This window comes from Stenella coeruleoalba (genome assembly GCF_951394435.1).
Source record: "Stenella coeruleoalba genome assembly, chromosome: 11".
NCBI lineage: Eukaryota > Metazoa > Chordata > Mammalia > Artiodactyla > Delphinidae > Stenella > Stenella coeruleoalba.
Window position 1 is genome coordinate 61012902 of NC_137157.1, and position 19354 is coordinate 61032255.

General features: G+C 55.9%; 1 protein-coding gene across 1 annotated transcript; it reads right to left on the reverse strand.

Moving 5' to 3' along the window:
- Nucleotides 1-5191: 5191 nt before the first annotated feature.
- Nucleotides 5192-18435, reverse strand: KRT7 (keratin 7). Its single transcript, XM_079937989.1, has 9 exons — nt 18049-18435; nt 16418-16629; nt 14042-14102; nt 12741-12836; nt 11132-11296; nt 9899-10024; nt 7387-7607; nt 5895-5929; nt 5192-5523 (listed from the first exon to the last, which is right to left on the reverse strand). The coding sequence occupies exons 1-9, from the start codon at nt 18376-18378 to the stop codon at nt 5366-5368; spliced, it is 1404 nt and encodes a 467-aa protein (XP_079794115.1). The 5' UTR covers nt 18379-18435; the 3' UTR covers nt 5192-5365.
- Between the last annotated feature and the right edge of the window lie 919 nt (nt 18436-19354).

Below are 19354 nucleotides of genomic sequence, written 5' to 3' on the forward strand. Positions count from 1 at the left end.
CCAGATGGGAACGTGGTGGTCTCTGGCTGGAAAGGGACTTGAAGGAAAGGGGTGGAGGGGGAGGGAGAGGGGGAAGGAAAGGTGCTTCAAGTGGGGGAAACGTGTGGAGCTGAGGACTTCAGGCTTATGGAGTGGGCGATGGGAGCCACAGAAGGTGCTTGAGCAGGCCAGCAGCATGGTGTATGATGCAATTTGGAAGGCCTGTCTGGCAGCAGCGTGGAAGACAGATAGGAGGCAGAGAGACTGAGGCTGGGGATTCCATTTCCACGACTAGGTAAGAAATCTGGGGTAAGACAAGACTCTAAACTGAAGGAGTAACAGGGATCAGAGAACACAAGTTGATCGGCATTTTCTTTTGTTTTATAAATTTCTCATACGTGCAAGAGTATATACAACATACGTTTAATGATTTAAATAGCAACAGTAATAAAAACAAATCCTTGTGTACCCAGCAGTACCTTCAGAGCCCCCTGTGGGACCCTTCCTGAGCACAGCATCCTCCCCCTCTGACCCCATCCAATCTCCAAGGTAACCACTATCTTGGGTTTTTGTGTTAAGCACTCCTTTGATTTTCTTTATTGTTGCATCATATGAGTATGAATCCCTAAGCAATTGTTTAGTTTTGCCTGCCTTTAAGCTTTCTATAAATAGAATTACATGTTCGCTCCTATGACTTGCTTTTCCCCCCTCAACATTCTATTTGTGAGATCCATCCATTTTGATGCATGTAGCTTTCTTTATTTTTCAGTGCTGTAGAGTATTCCAGTGTATAATTATTCTCCATTCTCCTAGGGGTATACATACGTGTGCTTTTTTTTTTTTTGGTTATAACAAACAATGCTGCCCCGAACTTTGGGGTACATATTTGCTGGTGTACTTTGGCAAGAGGTTCTTCAGGGTACTGGCTGTCAAACTTTTTTTTATAACCACAACTCAAAATAAGGAATATATTTTATAGGGCTTCCCTGGTGGCACAGTGGTTGAGAGTCTGCCTGCCGATGCAGGGGACACGGGTTCGTGCCCTGGTCCGGGAAGATCCCACATGCCGCGGAGCGGCTGGGCCTGTGAGCCATGGCCGCTGAGCCTGCGTGTCCGGAGCCTGTGCTCTGCAACGGGAAAGGCCACAACAGTGAGAGGCCTGCATACCGCAAAAAAAAAAAAAACAAAAAAACAGCCATTTACACCAGATCCTAAGTTTCACAATAGTGCAAGCTGTGCATTCTAGAGCGATCATCCTAGTGGGTACCAGAGGAAATGCCTGGAAACCTCAGGACCCCCTCCCTTACCCAGACCTGCTTCTGACCCCTTGAACTGAGTAAAGGACTTCATCAATACCATGACACCAGGCACTGGAATGAACAGCTAAAGAGGGCCCAGGGAGTGTGCCCAGCCTGATGGGGTGCCCCTCCCTGGTGGGGAGAGCTCTGTGCTGTCTCCCCAGTGAGACTCCTGTGCCACCCTCTCCCTTTAGGTTGTGGACTGCGGCTACCTGCAAAAGTCAGACCTGGAGGCCAATGCGGAGGCCCTGACCCAGGAGATCAACTTCCTGCAGCAGCTGTTTAAAGAGGTGAGGGGCCACAGAGCAGTGGGGCAGCAAGGAGGATGGTATTTGGACATTGGAAAGGACTTTCCACCACTTGGCTTCTGAAACCCCTGGTGAGGGGAGCACAGGGCAGAGTCGAGGGACCCGAGGCAGGTTTACTGTCAGAAGATGAAAAAGTATAGCTTCTTGTCTTATCTGCCAAACCCAAACAAGCTGTTGCCCTGGCTACTGTGGTGATAATTATCACAAATTGTATATTCACACATCAGGCACAAATTGTAAGTTGCTGCCTGATTTCAGAGGCCCTGACTGAAATCAGGCGGTAAGCCTCAGAGCTGGGCTCCTCTCAGCCTTGGGACGTTGGTCCTGAGGAGCACTGAGAGGTTCCAGGGTCGAAGGGGAGATGTCACCTTTGTACTGGGGCTTCAGACAGTGAGGCTGTGGAAGAAGCAAGGGCAGGGGACAGGGAAGCACCATGAGAAAGAGGGCTTCGGGGAGTGGGACTATGGTCCAGGAAGCTCTTACCACTCCCCCACTTCCCCGCAGGAGCTCCAGGTCCTCCACGCCCACATCTCAGGCACCTCAGTCATCGTCAAGATGGACAACAGCCGGGACCTGAACATGGACTGCATTGTCGCCGAGATCAAGGCTCAGTAGGATGACATGGCCAGCCGCAGCCGGGCTGAGACTGAGTCCTGGTACCGCAGCAAGGTGAGTGGTCCAGTGCCCCCTTCCCAGAACAGGGATGCTAAAAGCTGAAAGTATTAGCAGGAGGGATGCTAAAAGGGCTTTGGCCTTTGTCTAGGTGGGATGGGTAAGGGAAGGGCAGGCAGCTCTCAGGATGGGGTGGCCGATGTGCAAACTGTGGGGCTCAGTGGGATGGCATATCCTGTGTCCCATGAGCATCTGTGCTTTCCCCCAGTGCGAGGAGATCAAGGCCACGGTGATCCAGCCTGGGGAGACCCTGAGCCGCACCAAGGAGGAGATCAACGAGCAGGGAGATTTAAGTCAGACACCTTGCCAGAGTGTGGGGGAAGAAGCAACGTCAAACTTCAGGCAAGTCTTCTCCACGGAGAATGCTCTCCGTCCCCGCTGAATGGGGGGCGCAGGGGGAGGGCTATGGAGGGGAACGGAATGACCAGGGCTCTCATGGTCCCAGGGGCAGAATGGGGCAGAGGAAATAGCACCAGTCTGAGAGGCAGGAAACCTGGGCTCTCCAACCAGCCCTGCCACTAGCTCACCATGTGATTTGGGGGAAGCCATTTCACCTCTCTGGCCCATTGCTCTAGATCACTGACCACACACTTAGATGACCCCAGATGTTAGTAAGTGAGTGAAGCAGGCTGTACTGAAGGCACTAGGGTGTGGTGAACTGGAAAACAAAACAAACGGGCAGAGCTGATCAGATCCAACTGAGGCAGGCCCTACAGAAATGCAGGTACAGTGTGGCCGGATTCTCTGGCTTTTCAAGAGAAGCCAGGAATTTGGATTTTTACATTAAATTTCAAAAATTAAGGACACTGTGCCAACATTTCCCAAGAGCACTAATTTGCAACCCCTGACTTAACAAACGAGTAAGGCCCCTTCTTCCTCTGATAGTCAATGGTCAGTGGATACCTGGTCTCTGACCCTAAATCCAGAAGAAGGAGCCTTAATAACCCTCCCCTGTCCCCCAGAACTCCAAGCTGGAGGCTGCCATGCCCGAGGCGGAGCAGCAGGGCGAGGCGGCCCTTAATGATGCCCGCTGCAAGCTGGCCGGGCTGGAGGAGGCCCTGCAGAAGGCCGAGCGGGACATGGCCTGCCTGCTCAAGGAGTACCAGGAGGTGATGAACTCCAAACTGGGCCTGGACATCGAGATCGCCACCTACAGGCGCCTGCTGGAGGGCGAGGGGCAGGGGTGAGGACCACATCTGTGGGGATGATGTCTCTTCATCCTCCAAGCTGTGCTTAGAGCTAGGAGCATGTTTGCATATTATTTGCATCTAATTTTCATCATGATTACTTGGAGGAGGGAATTTGCAAGTTCTGCTCCCCCCAACTAATTTTTGACTCTTTTCTCTCCCCACAAGGTTGTTTAAGGGCATTGGTGCTGTAAATGTCTGTAAGTTATCTATACTGTGGGTTCTGAAATAAGAGCTTGGGGCTCCTGGTGGTCCGTCTTTTTCTTAAAGGGCCAAATAGTAAATATTTTAGGCTTGCGGGTCGCGCAGTCTCTGCTCAACTGCTTAGCTTGTTGTAATGTGAAAGCAGACACAGCCATAGCAATACTTCAGGAATAGGTGTGGCTGGCTTCCAATAAAGTTTTATTTACAAAGACAGGAGGCGGGGGCCGGGGGGTGGGGACGGGGGGCACAGTTTAAGACCCTGAAAGGAAGGAGGGGGATGTGGCAGTGAATGATTATGATAACTTAAATAGCTATTTCAGCCTATAGGGAGGGCCTGGGCTGACAGTTTATCGGGGATGCTTGAGGTTAGACTACTGGAAGAAGTGCCCAGGTGTGAGGTTGTTTGAGGGGGAAGGGGGAATAGAAATAGAGGGAAGGAGCTCTGAGGAAGAGAAGAGGGGGTGGGGGGACTCTGGCCCTTAGGCAGGAGCCGCTGGTGACGACCTTGCGAGGCGATTCAGCCCCGTTCTCTCCCTTCCCCGGCCCCCCGCAGGTGTCAGCAGCTCCCGGGGCGGGGTCGTCTGCAGGGACCTCTGTGTGTCCGGCTCCCGGCCGGCGACAGGCAGCGTCTGCAGCGCCCGCTGCAGCGGGAACCTGGGGGTGAGCACCGGTGTGCTCGCCCTGCGGCCAAAGCGGTGGCGGCAGCCACCTGGTGTGGTTTGCTTGGCGGCTTCTGCTTCGTAAATACACCGTTCTGCGAGCCAGCCGTCCCTGCCTCCGGCGGCGGGTCCCAGAGCTCGGAGAGCCCCTGGGCTTGCGGTGGAAAGGCTGCAGGAACCAGCCGGCCTGACCTGCCCGATTGCTGCCTTCTCCTCCTGCGTCTCTCTCCCCGCTTGTCTCTTCACTTCCTCCAGGGAGGGAGGGCTCCTCGCCCACAGCTCTGGCAGCTCCCCTCCATCCCCAAGAGTCTAAATGACTGGTTTCCCCCAGCTCTGGGACGGACAGATTGGTCCCACGGCCCCTCCAGTGTGGACCTGCTGCTGCTTCCCCTGCCTCCTAAACCCTCCCACAGTGACTGAGGTTGCGTCTCCCAGGGCACAACTTTATGCCCCGCCTGACTCCCTCTCTCTCCCAGGAAGGACTGATTTGCCAGTTGGTTGGTCCACCCCAAACCCAGGCCTAGGGCAGCTAAACGTGTGGTCTTCTCACCACTGAGGAATGTTCTCGGACAGCACAGGGCATTGGCTGGGGGAGGGAGTGGGTGCAAACGGCTCTTCCACGCCCTCAGCAGGAGAGGACTCCAGTGCCCACTTCCTGGCAGAACCAGAACTTCCAGGGGCTTCTGGGCTTCTTCAGGAGAGGAGCTGGAATCAGGCCCAGCCCTGGGAGAGGTCAAGGCCTCACTCTGGATAAGAGTCAAGTTCCATAGAGCAGCACCCCCATGTCACCAATGTGCTGTCCCAGTTATCAGGGCAGACCCTGCGGTCTCTCAAGCCCTCCCCTCCCCACCGCCTTCCCCGCCCAGCCTAATGAAGCCAGGATACCAGGTGCTGGGCATGGGCTCACCCAAGCCTCAGAAAGCAGCTACTTTATTGGAAGCTATTCTGACATCATTTTTCAGACTGCCTTGCAGTCTTGGGACCAGGGATGGGACCAGGGATGGAGGTCCTCTTGTGACGATGGGAGGAGAGGGTATGTGTCTCCCCACACCAGAGGCTCAGTTGCGGGTGCGCCTGCCGGGGGCAGATGTGGTCCTAATGGAATAGGCCTTGGGGGCCCCAGGCCCTCCACCACTGGAGAATCTCAGGGCATCGCTGCCCATGGTTCCCCCGAAGGTCAGCCGGCTGCCAGCACCGCCCGTGGAACCGACCACAGCTGAGAGAGAAGGGAGGAGGTCTCCATCGGCGTGAGGCCCACTACCCGAGGCCCCCGCCCTCCTGCCATAGCTGCCCATCTCCCTCCTCCCACCCACCTCCCTTCCCACCAACAGCCAGGGGCCAACCCAGAAGGAGCCTCAGACAGAGGTGAGGGCTGCTCCACACTGGCCCCACCCACCCTGTCCTCGTGCATGGCTTTCCTGGGCTGTTGAGCCTCTCTGGATGGGAGCTGCAGGCCCCTGCTGAAAGCTATTGGAGGGAAGGAGGCTCCCAGCCTCCAGAAGGCCAGGCCTTCAGGCCGATGTGCCATCCAATAGACCCAGCCTAGTCTGGACGGCATAGGCGATGGGCCCGCAGCCAAGGACTTACAGATGTTCACGGCTCCCACTCCAGCTCCGGTCATCCTGGGGCAGAGGAGACACCTGTGAGGGCTGCTCTCTCCTCAGCACTGGAGGAAGCACTCCCGCACCCCTCCGTCCAGGCCCCGAGCAGAACTGAGGTTGCTTCCTCTGTCCCCGCACATTCAGCCTTTTCACTTTGGCCCTCCTGCCTGCTGGCTACATGACCTTGGGAATGTCTCAGAGTCTCCAGTTCCTCACCTATAATGGGGCCTAACTCAGTACCAACCTCACAGTGTGGTTTGTGAGGGCTAAATAACATAAGTTACCTAAAGCCCTGGGCACACGGGAGTCTGTAAATGGTAGCTGTCCTCGTTGTTTATATAGATGACTGCCTCTCTTAACCAGTTCATAAAATCCTCAAAGAAGGCTGTATTGATTCCTGCATCTCCAGTCCTTAGCATGAGGTCTGGCACACGGTAATTATTTAATATGTGTTGAAATAATTAGTGAATCGTTGACTGAGTGAACTCAGCTCCAGCCAGGACTGAGGGGGGAAGGAGGAGAGGGGGTTGTTTTAAGCAGGCTGTGGGGCTGAAACAGGTCTTACACTGGAAATTAAAAATCTATCCGAGACAGCCGGTGTTTGCTTTGTGACTCACAGTCTCACTGTCACCGAGCCCTTGGCCTTGGGAATGAGTTTACTCTGCAGGGAGGAGGAGAGGCCTCAATTTAGTGGAGGGAGTGAGGGAAGGCCAGCTGCAGCCCCAAATCCTGGCAGGGGGCAGGGCAAAGGTCAAGGGCAAGAGATGGGGACACTAGAAAGCTTCCAGGCCACTTGTCTGTTGACTGAATGAGTCAATCAAGCCATCAAGGTACTAATGAAGACCCAACTTCATGGACATAGATGTGGAGTTTTTTGTGAAGAATTCCCTGTAAGACTAACCCAACTCAGCTTCATCTCAGGCTGCAGGTGAGTATGCAAATACTTCTGGAGACAGGGGAAATTTACCTCCTCACCACGCTCAGTCAATACCACGTGACTTAGCCCTCAATTATGTGGTGAGAAGCAGCCTGTCACCATGGAAGATGCTTGGACCAGGAATCAACAGAGCTTGACCGCACACTGGCCCTGTCCCCTCAATTAATAAAACTAACCACAATTTCCCCTCTGTACACTAAGGAGTCAATAATACCTGTCTTGCTTACCTGATGTGTTCTGAGGATCAAATAAGATAAGCTTGCTAATAGACACACACACACACACATACACACACACACGCGCGCGAAAGTGCTGTTATTACTTCAAATTTCTCACTGAGCTTACAGCATCTGGTCTTTCCCTCTCGAAAGCCATCTCATCAAGGGCAAAGAAGCAATCATCATCTGTACCCTCCCTGCACTTCCCACACCTAGTGCCCTGCAGAAGAGGGTGCACAGGAAATGCTTGCAAATGGATGAACGTCAAGCCCCAGGCCTCACTGAGCCCCAAAGGATCCCCTTTCCAGATTCTTTGTCTTCACCTGCTCTCCTCGCCCTCCAGCAGCTTGCGGTAGGTGGCGATCTCGATGTCCAGGGCCAGTTTGGTGCTCATGAGCTCCTGGTACTCCCGGAGCTGCCGGGCCATGTCCTGCTTGGCCTTCTGCAGGGCCTCCTCCAGGTCCACCAGCTTGGCCCGTGCATCCTTGACAGCCAGCTCCCCACGCTCCTCGGCCTCGGCGACGGCAGCCTCCAACTTGGCACGCTGTGGGGGGTAGTGGGGCTTTGAGCTGGGGGGGCAGGCCTCACCAGCCACTGCCTTCCTGCTTCCCCATGCTGCAGTGAGCATCTGGGCACCTTGCTTACGGTGGCTTCACTGGCACCAGCCTCCTCTCCCAAGCACCAGGGAATCCCAGGGGTTTCAAACATGGGTTTTGATACCCAATGCGTACCTTCCACTTCTGGCTTTGCCACTTACAAGCCATGTGATCTTGGATGAATCAACCCTTCTAAGCCAAAAGTCTCCCCTTTTCTAAACTAGCAGTCATCACAGTATGCATAGAGAGATATTGCAAGTAACGAAATCATACAAAAGTCTTTGGCACAGTGTCTGGTATACAGTAAGCATTTAATAAATGCTATTATGATCACTATTATGAGTAAATGCTATTATGATTTACAAATGCCCACACACCTGACCCCTAGCTAGAGGAGTTCCAAGGCTATGGGATTCTAGTTTAGTCCTCAAATTTCAGGCAGCTGACCAGAACCAAAAACACCGTCAAAATAGGAACCAGTTTGGAACAGGCCCAGAACAGGGAGACTTGGAGTACAGAGACGCTGCTTGGCACCCCTAGACTCCGAGTCAACGGACCCCAGGTTTGGGCAGGGGTGGCATGATTCAGGACGGGCGTGACCATCAGTTGCCACTTCCTGCCTGGCCTTAGTGTGCCCTCTCTCGTGGCCCGTCCCTCACTAGCCGGGCCTATTTAGTCCTGAGCCGCTTCTCGTTCGCTCCGAGAGCCACCATCCCCATCCCCTCGCGCAGTGGTCCTCCTTCCGTCTCACAACTGTGCTCTGCCCTCAGACCCTCTCGCCTCCGAGCATGCACTCTTCCTCTCTGCACAACACCCCCAGTCCTGCCCAGGAGGCTGGCTGATGCCCTCTGCCCCCATCCACTGGTCAGTGCCCCTCCCTGTCACACTGGTGCCCCCTTGGCAAGGCCATGCCACTGCCTCTGAGCCCCCCGACGGTGATAGACACCCCAGCTCCGGGGTCTGGCTCTGCCCTGTTGGGTAAGAGGAGAACCGGATGTGGCAGAAGCTGCGGCGTTTGGGAAACCGCCATTCATTATTCTATGCCTCCCCTCCAGGGCTGGACGCTGGCTTGCCGCACCGGTGACTCACAGCCCTGAATCTGTGCCGGGAGGCAGCTTCCACCCTCACCCTCATGTAAAAAGGCCTGCAGGGCTCCAAGGGGAGGACATTTCTGGGTAGATCACCCCCACATCCCATCCCCCGGCTCATCTGGAAAGTAGCCACCACCCATCAGCTTCCCTCCCTCCCCACTGCAGACACCTGCCCAGGCTTAGCTGCCTCGAGCACTCCCATGCCTTGGTCAGGGCTTGGGGGACCCTTCCTCATCAATACCCCCCACCCCAGCTTCACAGCACCTCCTCCCATCAGTCTGTCGTCTGAGACCTGTGCCCTGACTATGTGTCAGGTGCTGGGAAGGGAGGAACAGTGAACCAGACAGACGGGGGCCCCTGCTCTTAAGGCATTTTTAATATCCCAGTGGAGGTAGGGGACAATACTTATTTATACTTAATAAGACTTACCTAATAAGTCAATACTAAATTAATAAGACAGAAAATTTCAGAGAGTGATAGGTGTTTCAGGAACCTCACACAGACTGCTGAGAGAGTGGCTGGGGGGTTGAAGAAGCCATCTCTGAGAAGAGGTCTTTTGTCCTAAACCCCAGGGGCGAGAAAGGGGCAGCCATGTGCAGAGCTGGGAGAACCACATTCCAGGTAGAGGGAACACCAAGTGCAAGGGCCCTGAAGCATGAAGATGCTTGGCAAATATAAGCTCCAGGAAGCAGCAAGAGCACAGCCGGAGAGGCAGTGGTGAGGAGTGAGGTCAGCAGGTGGGGCGGGGCCTCGGGAGCCATAGTGAGGGACTCTGCTGACCTCCGGCCCTCCACCCCCTTCCCCCCTGCCCCCAGGCACACATCGCACCCAGAGCTAGGTGCAAGGAGAGGGCTCAGTACCAATGTGGTAACAAATGGTGGTTCTAGTCTAGCCAGCCAGGCCGAGGCTCTTTCCACAAGCTCCATGCCCAGCTAGGACTCCTGTTCTCCCTTCGGTCAAGCAGGACCTGGCCAAGAAGATTTCGTCTTAGAGAGCTCGCAGGTGGGCCCGAGAGACTTGAGCCGCACCAGCCTGGTCCCCAGAGCAGCAGGGGTGACCCCCTCGCCCCCAGCCTCCTGCTGCTCATCCTGGGCAGGGTCCCAGCTGGCTGCCCTTCACATGCCCCAAGGAGGAGGGCTGGCGCCCACCTGGTTCTTGTTGCTGTCGATCTCAGCCTGCAGCCTCTGGACAGCCCGGTTCAGCTCTGCGATCTCATTCCGGGTACGCCGGAGGTCGTCCCCGTGCTTCCCAGCCTGGGCCTGGAGGGTCTCAAACTGGAGGGACCACACAGAAGAGTATGGCAAGGGTGGACCGTGGTTACAGGTGACTTGTCTTCTCCCGACCCAAGGAAGGCCCCAGGTTCTGAGTGACAAGCCCTCCCAGCTTGTCTTCCCAGGGAGGGACAGTCTGACTCCCAGCAAACTTTGCCCGATACCAGAAGGCCAGACTCCCGGACAGTGGGGTGGGGGAGGGGTTCAGTTTCCTCCCAGCCAGGACGGGGCGGGGACAAGAATGGCTCACCAGGCCCATTCCACTGATCTCGGGGCTCTGCCCATTCCCATTATGTCCTAACACTGGAGAATCACTGGAAGTCTGAGACCCTCACCTATTAACCCCTTTGTCAGCACCACCCATTTTACAGGTGAGGTGAATGAGTCCCAGAGGACAGAAGGCACTGGCCCAGTGTCACACAGTAAGTCCTTATTGGCATACGTGTGTCCTCACATACACCATGGATGACTCCCTGTCTCTGAAGAGACAATGCTCTATGCTGCTTTTAAACCCTCAGGCTCCCTCCCCCAGATCACTGGTTTGCCCCAGCACACCCACTCCCCACCTCTTCCCTCAGCACTGCACTGTCAGCTGCCCTGCCCACACCCAGTGCATATAACGATTAAACCTGCTCTGGAGCCCTCGGACCCAGGATCTGGTCCCTGCTCTTCTATCTGCCAGCTGTGCAGAGCTAGACAAATCGCTTAACCTCTCCATGCCTCAGTTTCTTCATCTGTAAAAGGGAGATAACACTAGTGCCTACCTAACAGGGCCGTTCTGTGGGCTATATGAGTCAATACAGATAAAACCTTTGAAACTTTGCCTAGCATTGTGCTTACTTGCCAGATTTAGCTATCATAATTATTAATCCACGTCCATTTCCTCTGCCCTCTCCCCCCACATCAGGCTGGAATCTTGCCCTGGGCAAGGACCTAGCCTTCTCCTCCTCTCATTCCCAGGACACTGGAGACCACCACAGATTTAATCCCTGGTGCCTGTCAGCACAGTGGGACCCAGGCCCCAAAGGCTTGAGACAGGGTGAGGAGTAAGGGAAGCCGCCACGGAGGACTCTGCCAGGAAGAGAAAATATGCCTCCAGCGGCCACACACCTTGGTCTGGTACCAGGCCTCAGCCTCAGCCCGGCTGCGGTTGGCGATCTCCTCATACTGGGCCTTGACCTCGGCGATGATGCCGTCCAGGTCCAGGGAGCGGCTGTTGTCCATGGACAGGACCACAGACGTGTCTGAGACCTTGGACTGCAGCTCTTTCAACTCCTGTAGGGACCAGACAGAACATCAGGACTTGGGGCATGACCCGTCCCTGTCCCCATGCCCATCCTGGGATTCCCCGCACACTAGGGAAAGAAAAAGGGAGAAGAGGCCAGAGTGGGATTGAGTCACCAGGTAGCCAGGGGGCACAGACCCAGCACCCACTAAACAGCTCCATCAGCCCTGGCTCCCAGAAAAGCCCATTAGCACCTTCTGAAATCAAGAGTCTGGCAGGATCACAGCGGACAAACAAGTGACAGAGTGTGGTGAACTGCAATGGCTCCCGGCTGCGAGGTGCTACTGGAGCTGAGCTCTGTTGTGAAGGGAATCACTAGGGGGTGGGTAGAATAAGTCATGTATTACGCACACTCTGCAGCCTTTAACACCGCGGATACAGCCGTATTTACGGACAGGGAACTGTATCTGTGGTATACTGTTACATGAAAAAAGGTATGATTCTATTTTATTAACTATATGTATTTCTATATCTCTATGTGTGTATATGCGGAGAAGAAGTCTGAAAAGGTAGGTATCAAGATGATAAGAGTAGGTGTAGGAAACTTGTTTTCAATTTATGCTTTACTTAATTTTCTAGATTTCCTGCAATGAGTATGTATTTCATAATGAGAGGAAAATAATTATATATACATGTATAGACATACACACACACACATATATAACATGTGATAGACATATGAAGGCCCACACTGAGGCCAGAAGTACCCAAAGTCAGCCTCAAGGATCCAGCCCCTGAAATTCACATATGTGGAAATTCTCTCGGAGACGCTAATGGAGGCTGGATGTTCAGGTAAAGACCAGACTGAAGGGAAATGAGAACCGGTCTGTAATTTGCCTCACGTTTTCCTATGTCCCAGACTAGCCAGATGATCAACCACCCTATCTTCTGCCTAAGGCCAGAGACTCACACAGATGGGATGAAGAGGTTTTTAAATCCCCTTGAGGGAAAGGAACCAGAAGCCCAGGGCAGGGCAAGCTGAGCAGGAGGGGAGATGGGAGGGGCAGGCAGAGAGGGTGGCTGAGTGGTGGGTATAAACCCTCAGGCACTCCAGTCTCTCCTGACTCAGGCTCCCCTGCCAGCCCACCCAGTCCACCTGTGAACCCTGTCACGGCCCGGATCCCTCAACATCCTCCTGGTTTCTTCCAGCCCCTCCCAATCCCCCTTCCTGACAAATGACCATCCCACATCTCTGGAAGGCCAGTTTTGACTGACTCCACCCTGGTGTGCTGACCCAGCTCCTACTGAGTTCCTCACCCACCCTGGATTCCTGAATCCAGAAAGAATAACAAGCAGGGGTCTTTATTCAGGGGTCAACTCCCCTACATGCACCCAACACACACCCCAGCTGACCCAGAGGCAGGGGGTGGACCAGATAGCCCCCTGGCTAGGACATGCAGGTTGTGGCATATCTCCCACCCCTGAGGTCCTCACCTCCTCATAGAGGGTCCTGAGGAAGTTGATCTCATCCTTCAGGGTGTCCACCTTAGCCTCCAACTCCACCTTGTTCATGTAGGCGACATCCACATCCTGGGAGGGGTGGTGGTGAGAAGGGGTAGAGGGACACCATGTCCTCAGTTCACGAAAAACTTAGCAGGCGTGGGAGCAAGCCAGTACTGTCCAACCCCCAGGACCAATCACCGCTCCCCTACCAAGAAACATACAGCTCCTCCAGGCTGCCTGACACGCCCACGGTGGGAAGTTCCCTCCACTGGACCCATCCAGGCTTGAGGAGAACATCGTCTCCACGCACCCCCAGGACTGGAGGTGCCTACGCAGCGCTGATAGCCCACAGCAGCCTGGAGCCCCAAACCTAGCGCTTTACCAGTTCCTAAAGGCCTTAGTGGTTTAGACACACCCCCGGCTCTGCCACCTACTAGCTACGTGACCTTGAGCAAATCACCTCAACTTTATGGGCCCCAGCTTCTCATCAGTCAACGGGAGAGCATGAAATCATTCAGACTCCAGGACAGCGCTCCCAGGGATGGCAAATCCCTAGCCTAAATATGTAGCTAGCAGCATGGGTGATATGAGGCAGGGGGGCAACAGATAACACTGCAAGTCTGGTCCCCTGAGAGCCATCCTTTGCTGTGGTTAAGCTCCTGTGGAAAGGGCTCCCTTCCACTCATCCCTGAATCTCCAAGGGCCCAGCACTCCAGGGCAGGTAACATTTCTGTGGATGGGCCTGGAACAGTGAGTGAGTGTGTTTTGAATCAGATTAAGTCAATCCCCTCTAAGATATTCCTAAGGCCTTCTGACCTTACTTGCACACCTCCAGGGACAGGGAGTTCACTTTGCCTCAAGGCACCCCATCCCATTCATTCAGCAAATATTTCAGGCATGCCATGTGCCACCCTCATCTGTAATTAAATGTTCTGACTGATAGAGCACTTCCTTATTTGGGGTTGAAATCGTCCCTTCTAACCTCCATCCTGTAGTCATAATTCTAACCCCTCCAAAAGCCCAGAAACAAGTGTAGTGACTCGCCAGACACACCTACACACAAATACACACACACAGACGTGCAGACACATGTGTGCACATATGTACACGAAGCAGGCTTATAAATGGCTGGCTTCCATATCTTACCTTCTCCAAGCCCATCGCTCCCTTCTTATAGACCCAGCCAGACCCTGACCACAGGTCCCTACTGGCTGCTCAGGTGAGACGCATGTGGTCCCCTGTCCCCTGTGCTTCCTACAATGCCACCCACCCTACCTGTCTGACCCCCTCACCTTCTTCAGCACTACAAACTCATTCTCAGCAGCCGTGTGACGGTTAATTTCGTCTTCGTACCTGCAGTAAAGGAGGGGAGCATGGTGTTGGTGCAGCTCTGCCTCCATCCCCCCGTATCCAGGTGTGAAAGTCTGCCGTGCATCTCCTTTACCCCTCCTTAATGACACACCTGAAAACACAGGTGTCAGCTACGAAACAAAATGTCCCTGACTCTTCCATACGGCTGTTCCTAGGGCTTTGAGTCTTGGCAGGCGTGGGGGTGAGGGAGCAGGGAACATACGTGGATCAAAGGACAAAGGCTGCCTATACTGGGAGTGAGAAGACGAATAGCAGCCTTGCTTCTGGACCACTGTGTACGGGGCCTGCCCTGTTATGTGCTTCCCATGCATTCTCTCAGTTAATCCCTACAACAATCCCGTAACAATGGTGCTATGATTCTCAGGGAAAGGAGCAGAGGCACAGAGAGGCTGAGTACTCTGTCCAGTCACCAAGCCGCTAAGTGGCAAAGCCCGGACTTGAAGCCTGGGCATCTGACGCCTGAGCTCACACCTTAACCTGCTTAATCCCACCCGCTGAGGGTGAAGAAGGGGCCCGAAGAGGAGGAACCTTGTGGACTCAGGAAGGAGGAAGAACCAGCCCCCAACTAGGTGACAAGCCCCCATCGCTACTCCCAGAGCACCCCCCTCCATCCCTCTTTCTCCCAAGGAGCCAGCCCCCTGCCCGTAGGAGGACGCCGGCAAAGCAGGGCACAGAGCAAGAGGGCAGGTGGGCCTGACCCAGTATTTACTTGAGGATTCAAAATAGGTGTCAGAGGGCTTCCCTGGTGGCGCAGTGGTTGAGGGTCCGCCTGCCGATGCAGGGGACGTGGGTCTTCTTCCCAGTCTGGGAAGATCCCACATGCCGTGGAGCGGCTGGGCCTGTGAGCCATGGCCGCTGAGCCTGCGCGTCCGGAGCCTGTGCTCCGCAATGGGAGAGGCCACAACAGTGAGCGGCCCGCGTACCGCAAAAATAAAATAGATGTCAGAAACAGAAAGCCAGCAGTGTCCACGAGCTTCTGGAGAACAGCAGGAACAATGTGGGGCAACTTTAGTGGGGAGCAGGATACTCAGGCAGGCAGAGGCCCTCCAGGAGCCCAGACCCCCAACGTCCCACTCCCCCAGGGCCTCTAGAATAGTTAGGAAAATATCTGCGAGGCCGTCTTTCCACCCCTGCTGCGCCACTGGGCCCAGAGGATGTGCAGATAGGAGCTCCCTGGGCAGCTGCACTCAGGACCCCTTCCGGTTCCTCCTTCAGCCCCAGCCTGGAGCTCAGCCTGGCTCCCCAGGAAAGTGCCCTGTGGGTTCGGGGCTGGGGGAGTACGTGTGCACACATGCACACATGACAGCAGGGGCTCGCGGGCTGTCCCAGGCCTTCCCTGTCCTGCACCGGTCTGCTTCCACCTGCCTTCTACCTGCTGTGGGATTAATCCTGTTGACTGTTGCCCTAGGGAAGTCGGGGGTGGGGATGGGGGATGGGAATGGAGAGACACTCCCTGCAGAGGCCTTTGTTTGTTCTACGTCCAGTCAAAGGCAGTGTCCCTGCTCCGGCTTAGTCATACACCCGCCCCCAGGCAGAGCACAGAACTCACTCATTACCCCGAGTGCCCACTGGGCAGGGACACCGGCCCAGCCTCTGGCTTTGGCTTCTATTCAATGTGAACAGAGTTCAGCAGGCACCTCAAAGGCCTGTCCTCAAGACCCAGCCTTCCCGGCCTCCAGCCTCCCACTCCCTGCCCCTCCTCACAGCCTCCTTTCTGGTTCCTGCCCTGGCCGCACCCACCCCCAGCCTCCGCAACCCCTTCCATCGCCCACAATGATCATGCTCTCTGCTTCTTTCCTTCCCAGCTTGGTTCCAGGTCTCCTCCTGGGAGTCAGGGGCCCGAAAACAAGCCCCAGCTCTCCCAGTGACCTACTATGCGATTTTGATCAAGCCCCTGAAACTTTCTGGACTCTAATTCCTCACGGGAACAAAACAGAGTTGTTCTAGAATAATCTGAGGGCCATGCAAGTTCTGAAGCACATCATCTCTTGCCCTGCCCTTTCCTGGGCCTTGGTAAGGCTTCTGAAGGGAGCAGTGCAGATCAGGGCTGGGCTGAGATATTTCACTGGGAGTAAGTCAGAAGACAGGACCAGAGCGACTTGGAAAAGCCCCCAGAGACAAAGAGGAGAGAGGGGAAGCAGGGAACGTGTTAATCAAGATCTTCCCTTCTGGGAGTTGTTGTACTGAGGAGCTGTACCCCCTGACCCCTGACCCAGAGAGGATTTGCAGAGGGTGAGCTGAGAGGGGCACATGTGCCCAGGGCATGGATCCCGGCAGGTCGTACTGCGGGGCAGTACTTGTTCTTGAAGTCTTCCACGACGTCCTGCATGTTCCGAAGCTCCACCTCCAGGCGGCCCCCGTCCAGCTGCAGGGCCTCAAGCTGCTTCCGCAGGCCAGCAGTCTGGGCCTCAAAGATGCCCGGGAGGCAGCTCCTCTTGGTCGACTTCTGCTCCTGCAGCAGTGCCCACTTGGTCTCCAGCAGTTTGTTCTGCTGCTCCAGAAACCGCACCTAGAAGGGACGGGAGGAGGAAACTCAGGAGAGGCAGACCGTGCCACCCACAGTGCGGTTGAGAGGGTCTCCAGCCATCCAGCAGAATCCACGCTCGCACTGGCTCTTCCCCCAACCTGGGCCCCTAGCCCTTGGCGCTCTCCTCCAGGAAGCCCACCCTGAACAAGCCTCTCCTCCAGGACTCTCTGTCTCAACTGTCTCAGAGTGTGTCCAGGGCTCAGGTCACTGACATGTGCCAGTGCTGTGCTCTAGAGTCTCCTCCCTCCTCTGCTTCCCCTCGCATCACAGGCGATGGCCTCCATCTCCCTGTCTGAAGGGCTGCCCACTTCCTGTCTGTGTCCGGAGCCCGACTCGGGCCCCCTCCCTTCAGGCTGGGACCTCATCCCTTCCCCTCTCAGTATCCTCTCTCCCCTTCCCTCTTTCTCCCACAAGGCCTCAGGACAGGATGCTACAATCAAGCCAATGTAAAATGAGTCCCTAAGGAGCACCAAAATGACTGGTGTGGGAAGCAGCCCTCCTCAAAACCAGCAACTCAGGCAGCAGGATCTGGGGGCTGCAGCCGAGCCTCAGCAGGGGGAACCTGGGCCTGGGGCTTCCTGCGGAGGCTGCCCCAGAACTTGAAGGATGTGCACAGTCTGAAGGGTGAAGGAGAGGAGGACATGGGGCACCAGGGAAGCAGAGAGGCACACAAAGGCAGGAAAGAGAAAGCCTGCCCTGGCCAGAGGGGCCCAGGGGGCTAGCCCTTAGTTCTTGGGTCCAGCCCCACAAGTGCGCTCTCCCCATCTCTATGCCCCACCCCTTTGGGACATGAGAGGAAAAACACCTCTTAAATGGCCCTTCCCTGTGACCCTCAGTGCCCCCAGATGAGCTCTCTCCAAGGGCAAGTATAACCTCACCTCCTACCACCCAAAGGAGGATGGAGGACCAGCTAGGTGGGGCCGATGGGACCAGGAGCCTGCCTCCCTCCAGCCCTTTATTTCCAGCATCTGCTAGATAATAAGTGGGGCGGGAGGGGAGAATCTCACCCTGCCCCATCTCTGACTCCACACAGCCCCCTCTCAGAGAAGGGGGCCCAGAGAAAGAAGTCCTGGCCTTGGCGTCTGGAGCTCCCAACCTGACTCGGATGACAAAAGCTGCCCAAGAACCCCAGCGACTCACAGGCACAGCTCACCTGGGCAACCGGACAGACCCACGCACACATTCCCGGAGGAAAAAGCAGGGAGATTTGGGTAGCTAGCTGCAAGAGAGGGCTTGGAGGCCGAGGGGGACAAAAATAGCTACAGGGTTCATGGAGAGGGTACAGTCCCAGATATCGGCGGAAAGAGAGCAGGCAGCAGCCCTCCCAGCCCCTGGCCCACGTGCGCTGCGGGGCGGCTGCTGGGGCCTGAATCCTGGCTTGGGGCAGCGCGGGCCGCTCACCTTGTCGATGAAGGAGGCGAACTTGTTGTTCAGGGTCTTGATCTGCTCGCGCTCCTCCTGGCGCACCTGCTGGATGGAGGGGTCGATGTTCACCTGCAGCGGGGTCAGCAGGCTCTGGTTGATGGTGACCTCGCGGATGCCGGCGCCCACTGGGCCCCCGTAGGATGAGCGCGCGGCGACGCGCGGCCGCGAGGCGCCAAGGCCGTAGAGGCTGCTGCTGCTGCCGCCGAAGCCGCCGGGGCGCACCGAGTTCAAGCGCACCTGGGTGCCGCGCCCCGGGAAGGCGGAGGAGCGCGAGCTGAAGACCTGGGAGCTTAAGTGGATGGACATGCTGGCTGGGCCGGGCTGGACCGAGCGGCGGGGGACAGGGGGCCGAATTCGCTGACCTCCGGGCGACTTGGCCGCTTTTATCCTCTAGGCGCGGGCGGATAGGCTTACACAGGTAGGGGCGGGGCTGGCCGCCGGCCACCTTTCTCTGCCCGCCAGCTCCTCTCAGGGCCGCGCTTCCGCCATCGCGCCGTCCACCCCTCCGAGGCCCAGGCTTTTGGTCCAAGCCTGTACCGTCCAGAGTGGGGAGGAAGGCCGTAGAGGCTCAGACCCCTTGATGCAGGCGGACGCAGAGAGCGGTGAAAGACAGCGGTCCCAGTCGATCTGCAACGGGCTCAGTCAGGGAAGGCTCCCTGGAGGAGGCTTGGGGATGGAGTGAAGAAGATCCAGATTCCTGAGACAAGAGCCGAAAGATCAAGCGGTAAAAGATTGGGGGAAGGGGTGGTCAAAACACTCTAGCCCAGGAGTCAGCCCCCAGTCCCCTCCCCAAGCTACTGAGAGCCAGAAAGGCGTTCCCCGACAGCCTCCGTCCCAAGTCCAGCTCGTCCTTGAGAGAGCTCGGCTCCTGAGTAAGCTGACCCCAAGGTGGGCCTGGGTGAACTGGTTTCCCTGGCCACATGTCCCCACGCCTCATCTGCATACAGAGACCAGGCCAAGTGGGGCATGACCCCACTCTCGCCCCTCTCCTCCGCACTCCAGTAGAGACATCTTCTGGTGATGGTTACTCTGGGCCTGCGCTTCCCCCCGCCCCAGATCACGTTCCTGTCCACTTAGCTTATTTGTCCCTGGAGAGGAAGGGGACACCTGTGTGTATTTGAGACACTTTGTGTGAATGTCTGTACACCTTTGTGTGTACGCACCTGCCCTGGGCTTGGCTGTGTGCACACCCTAGACATGTGTGTTTACATATGTGTCTGCATGTTTGTGAATGTACTTATACAAGTGGGCTTCTATGTTCGGGTGGGGGGCAGGGGGATAG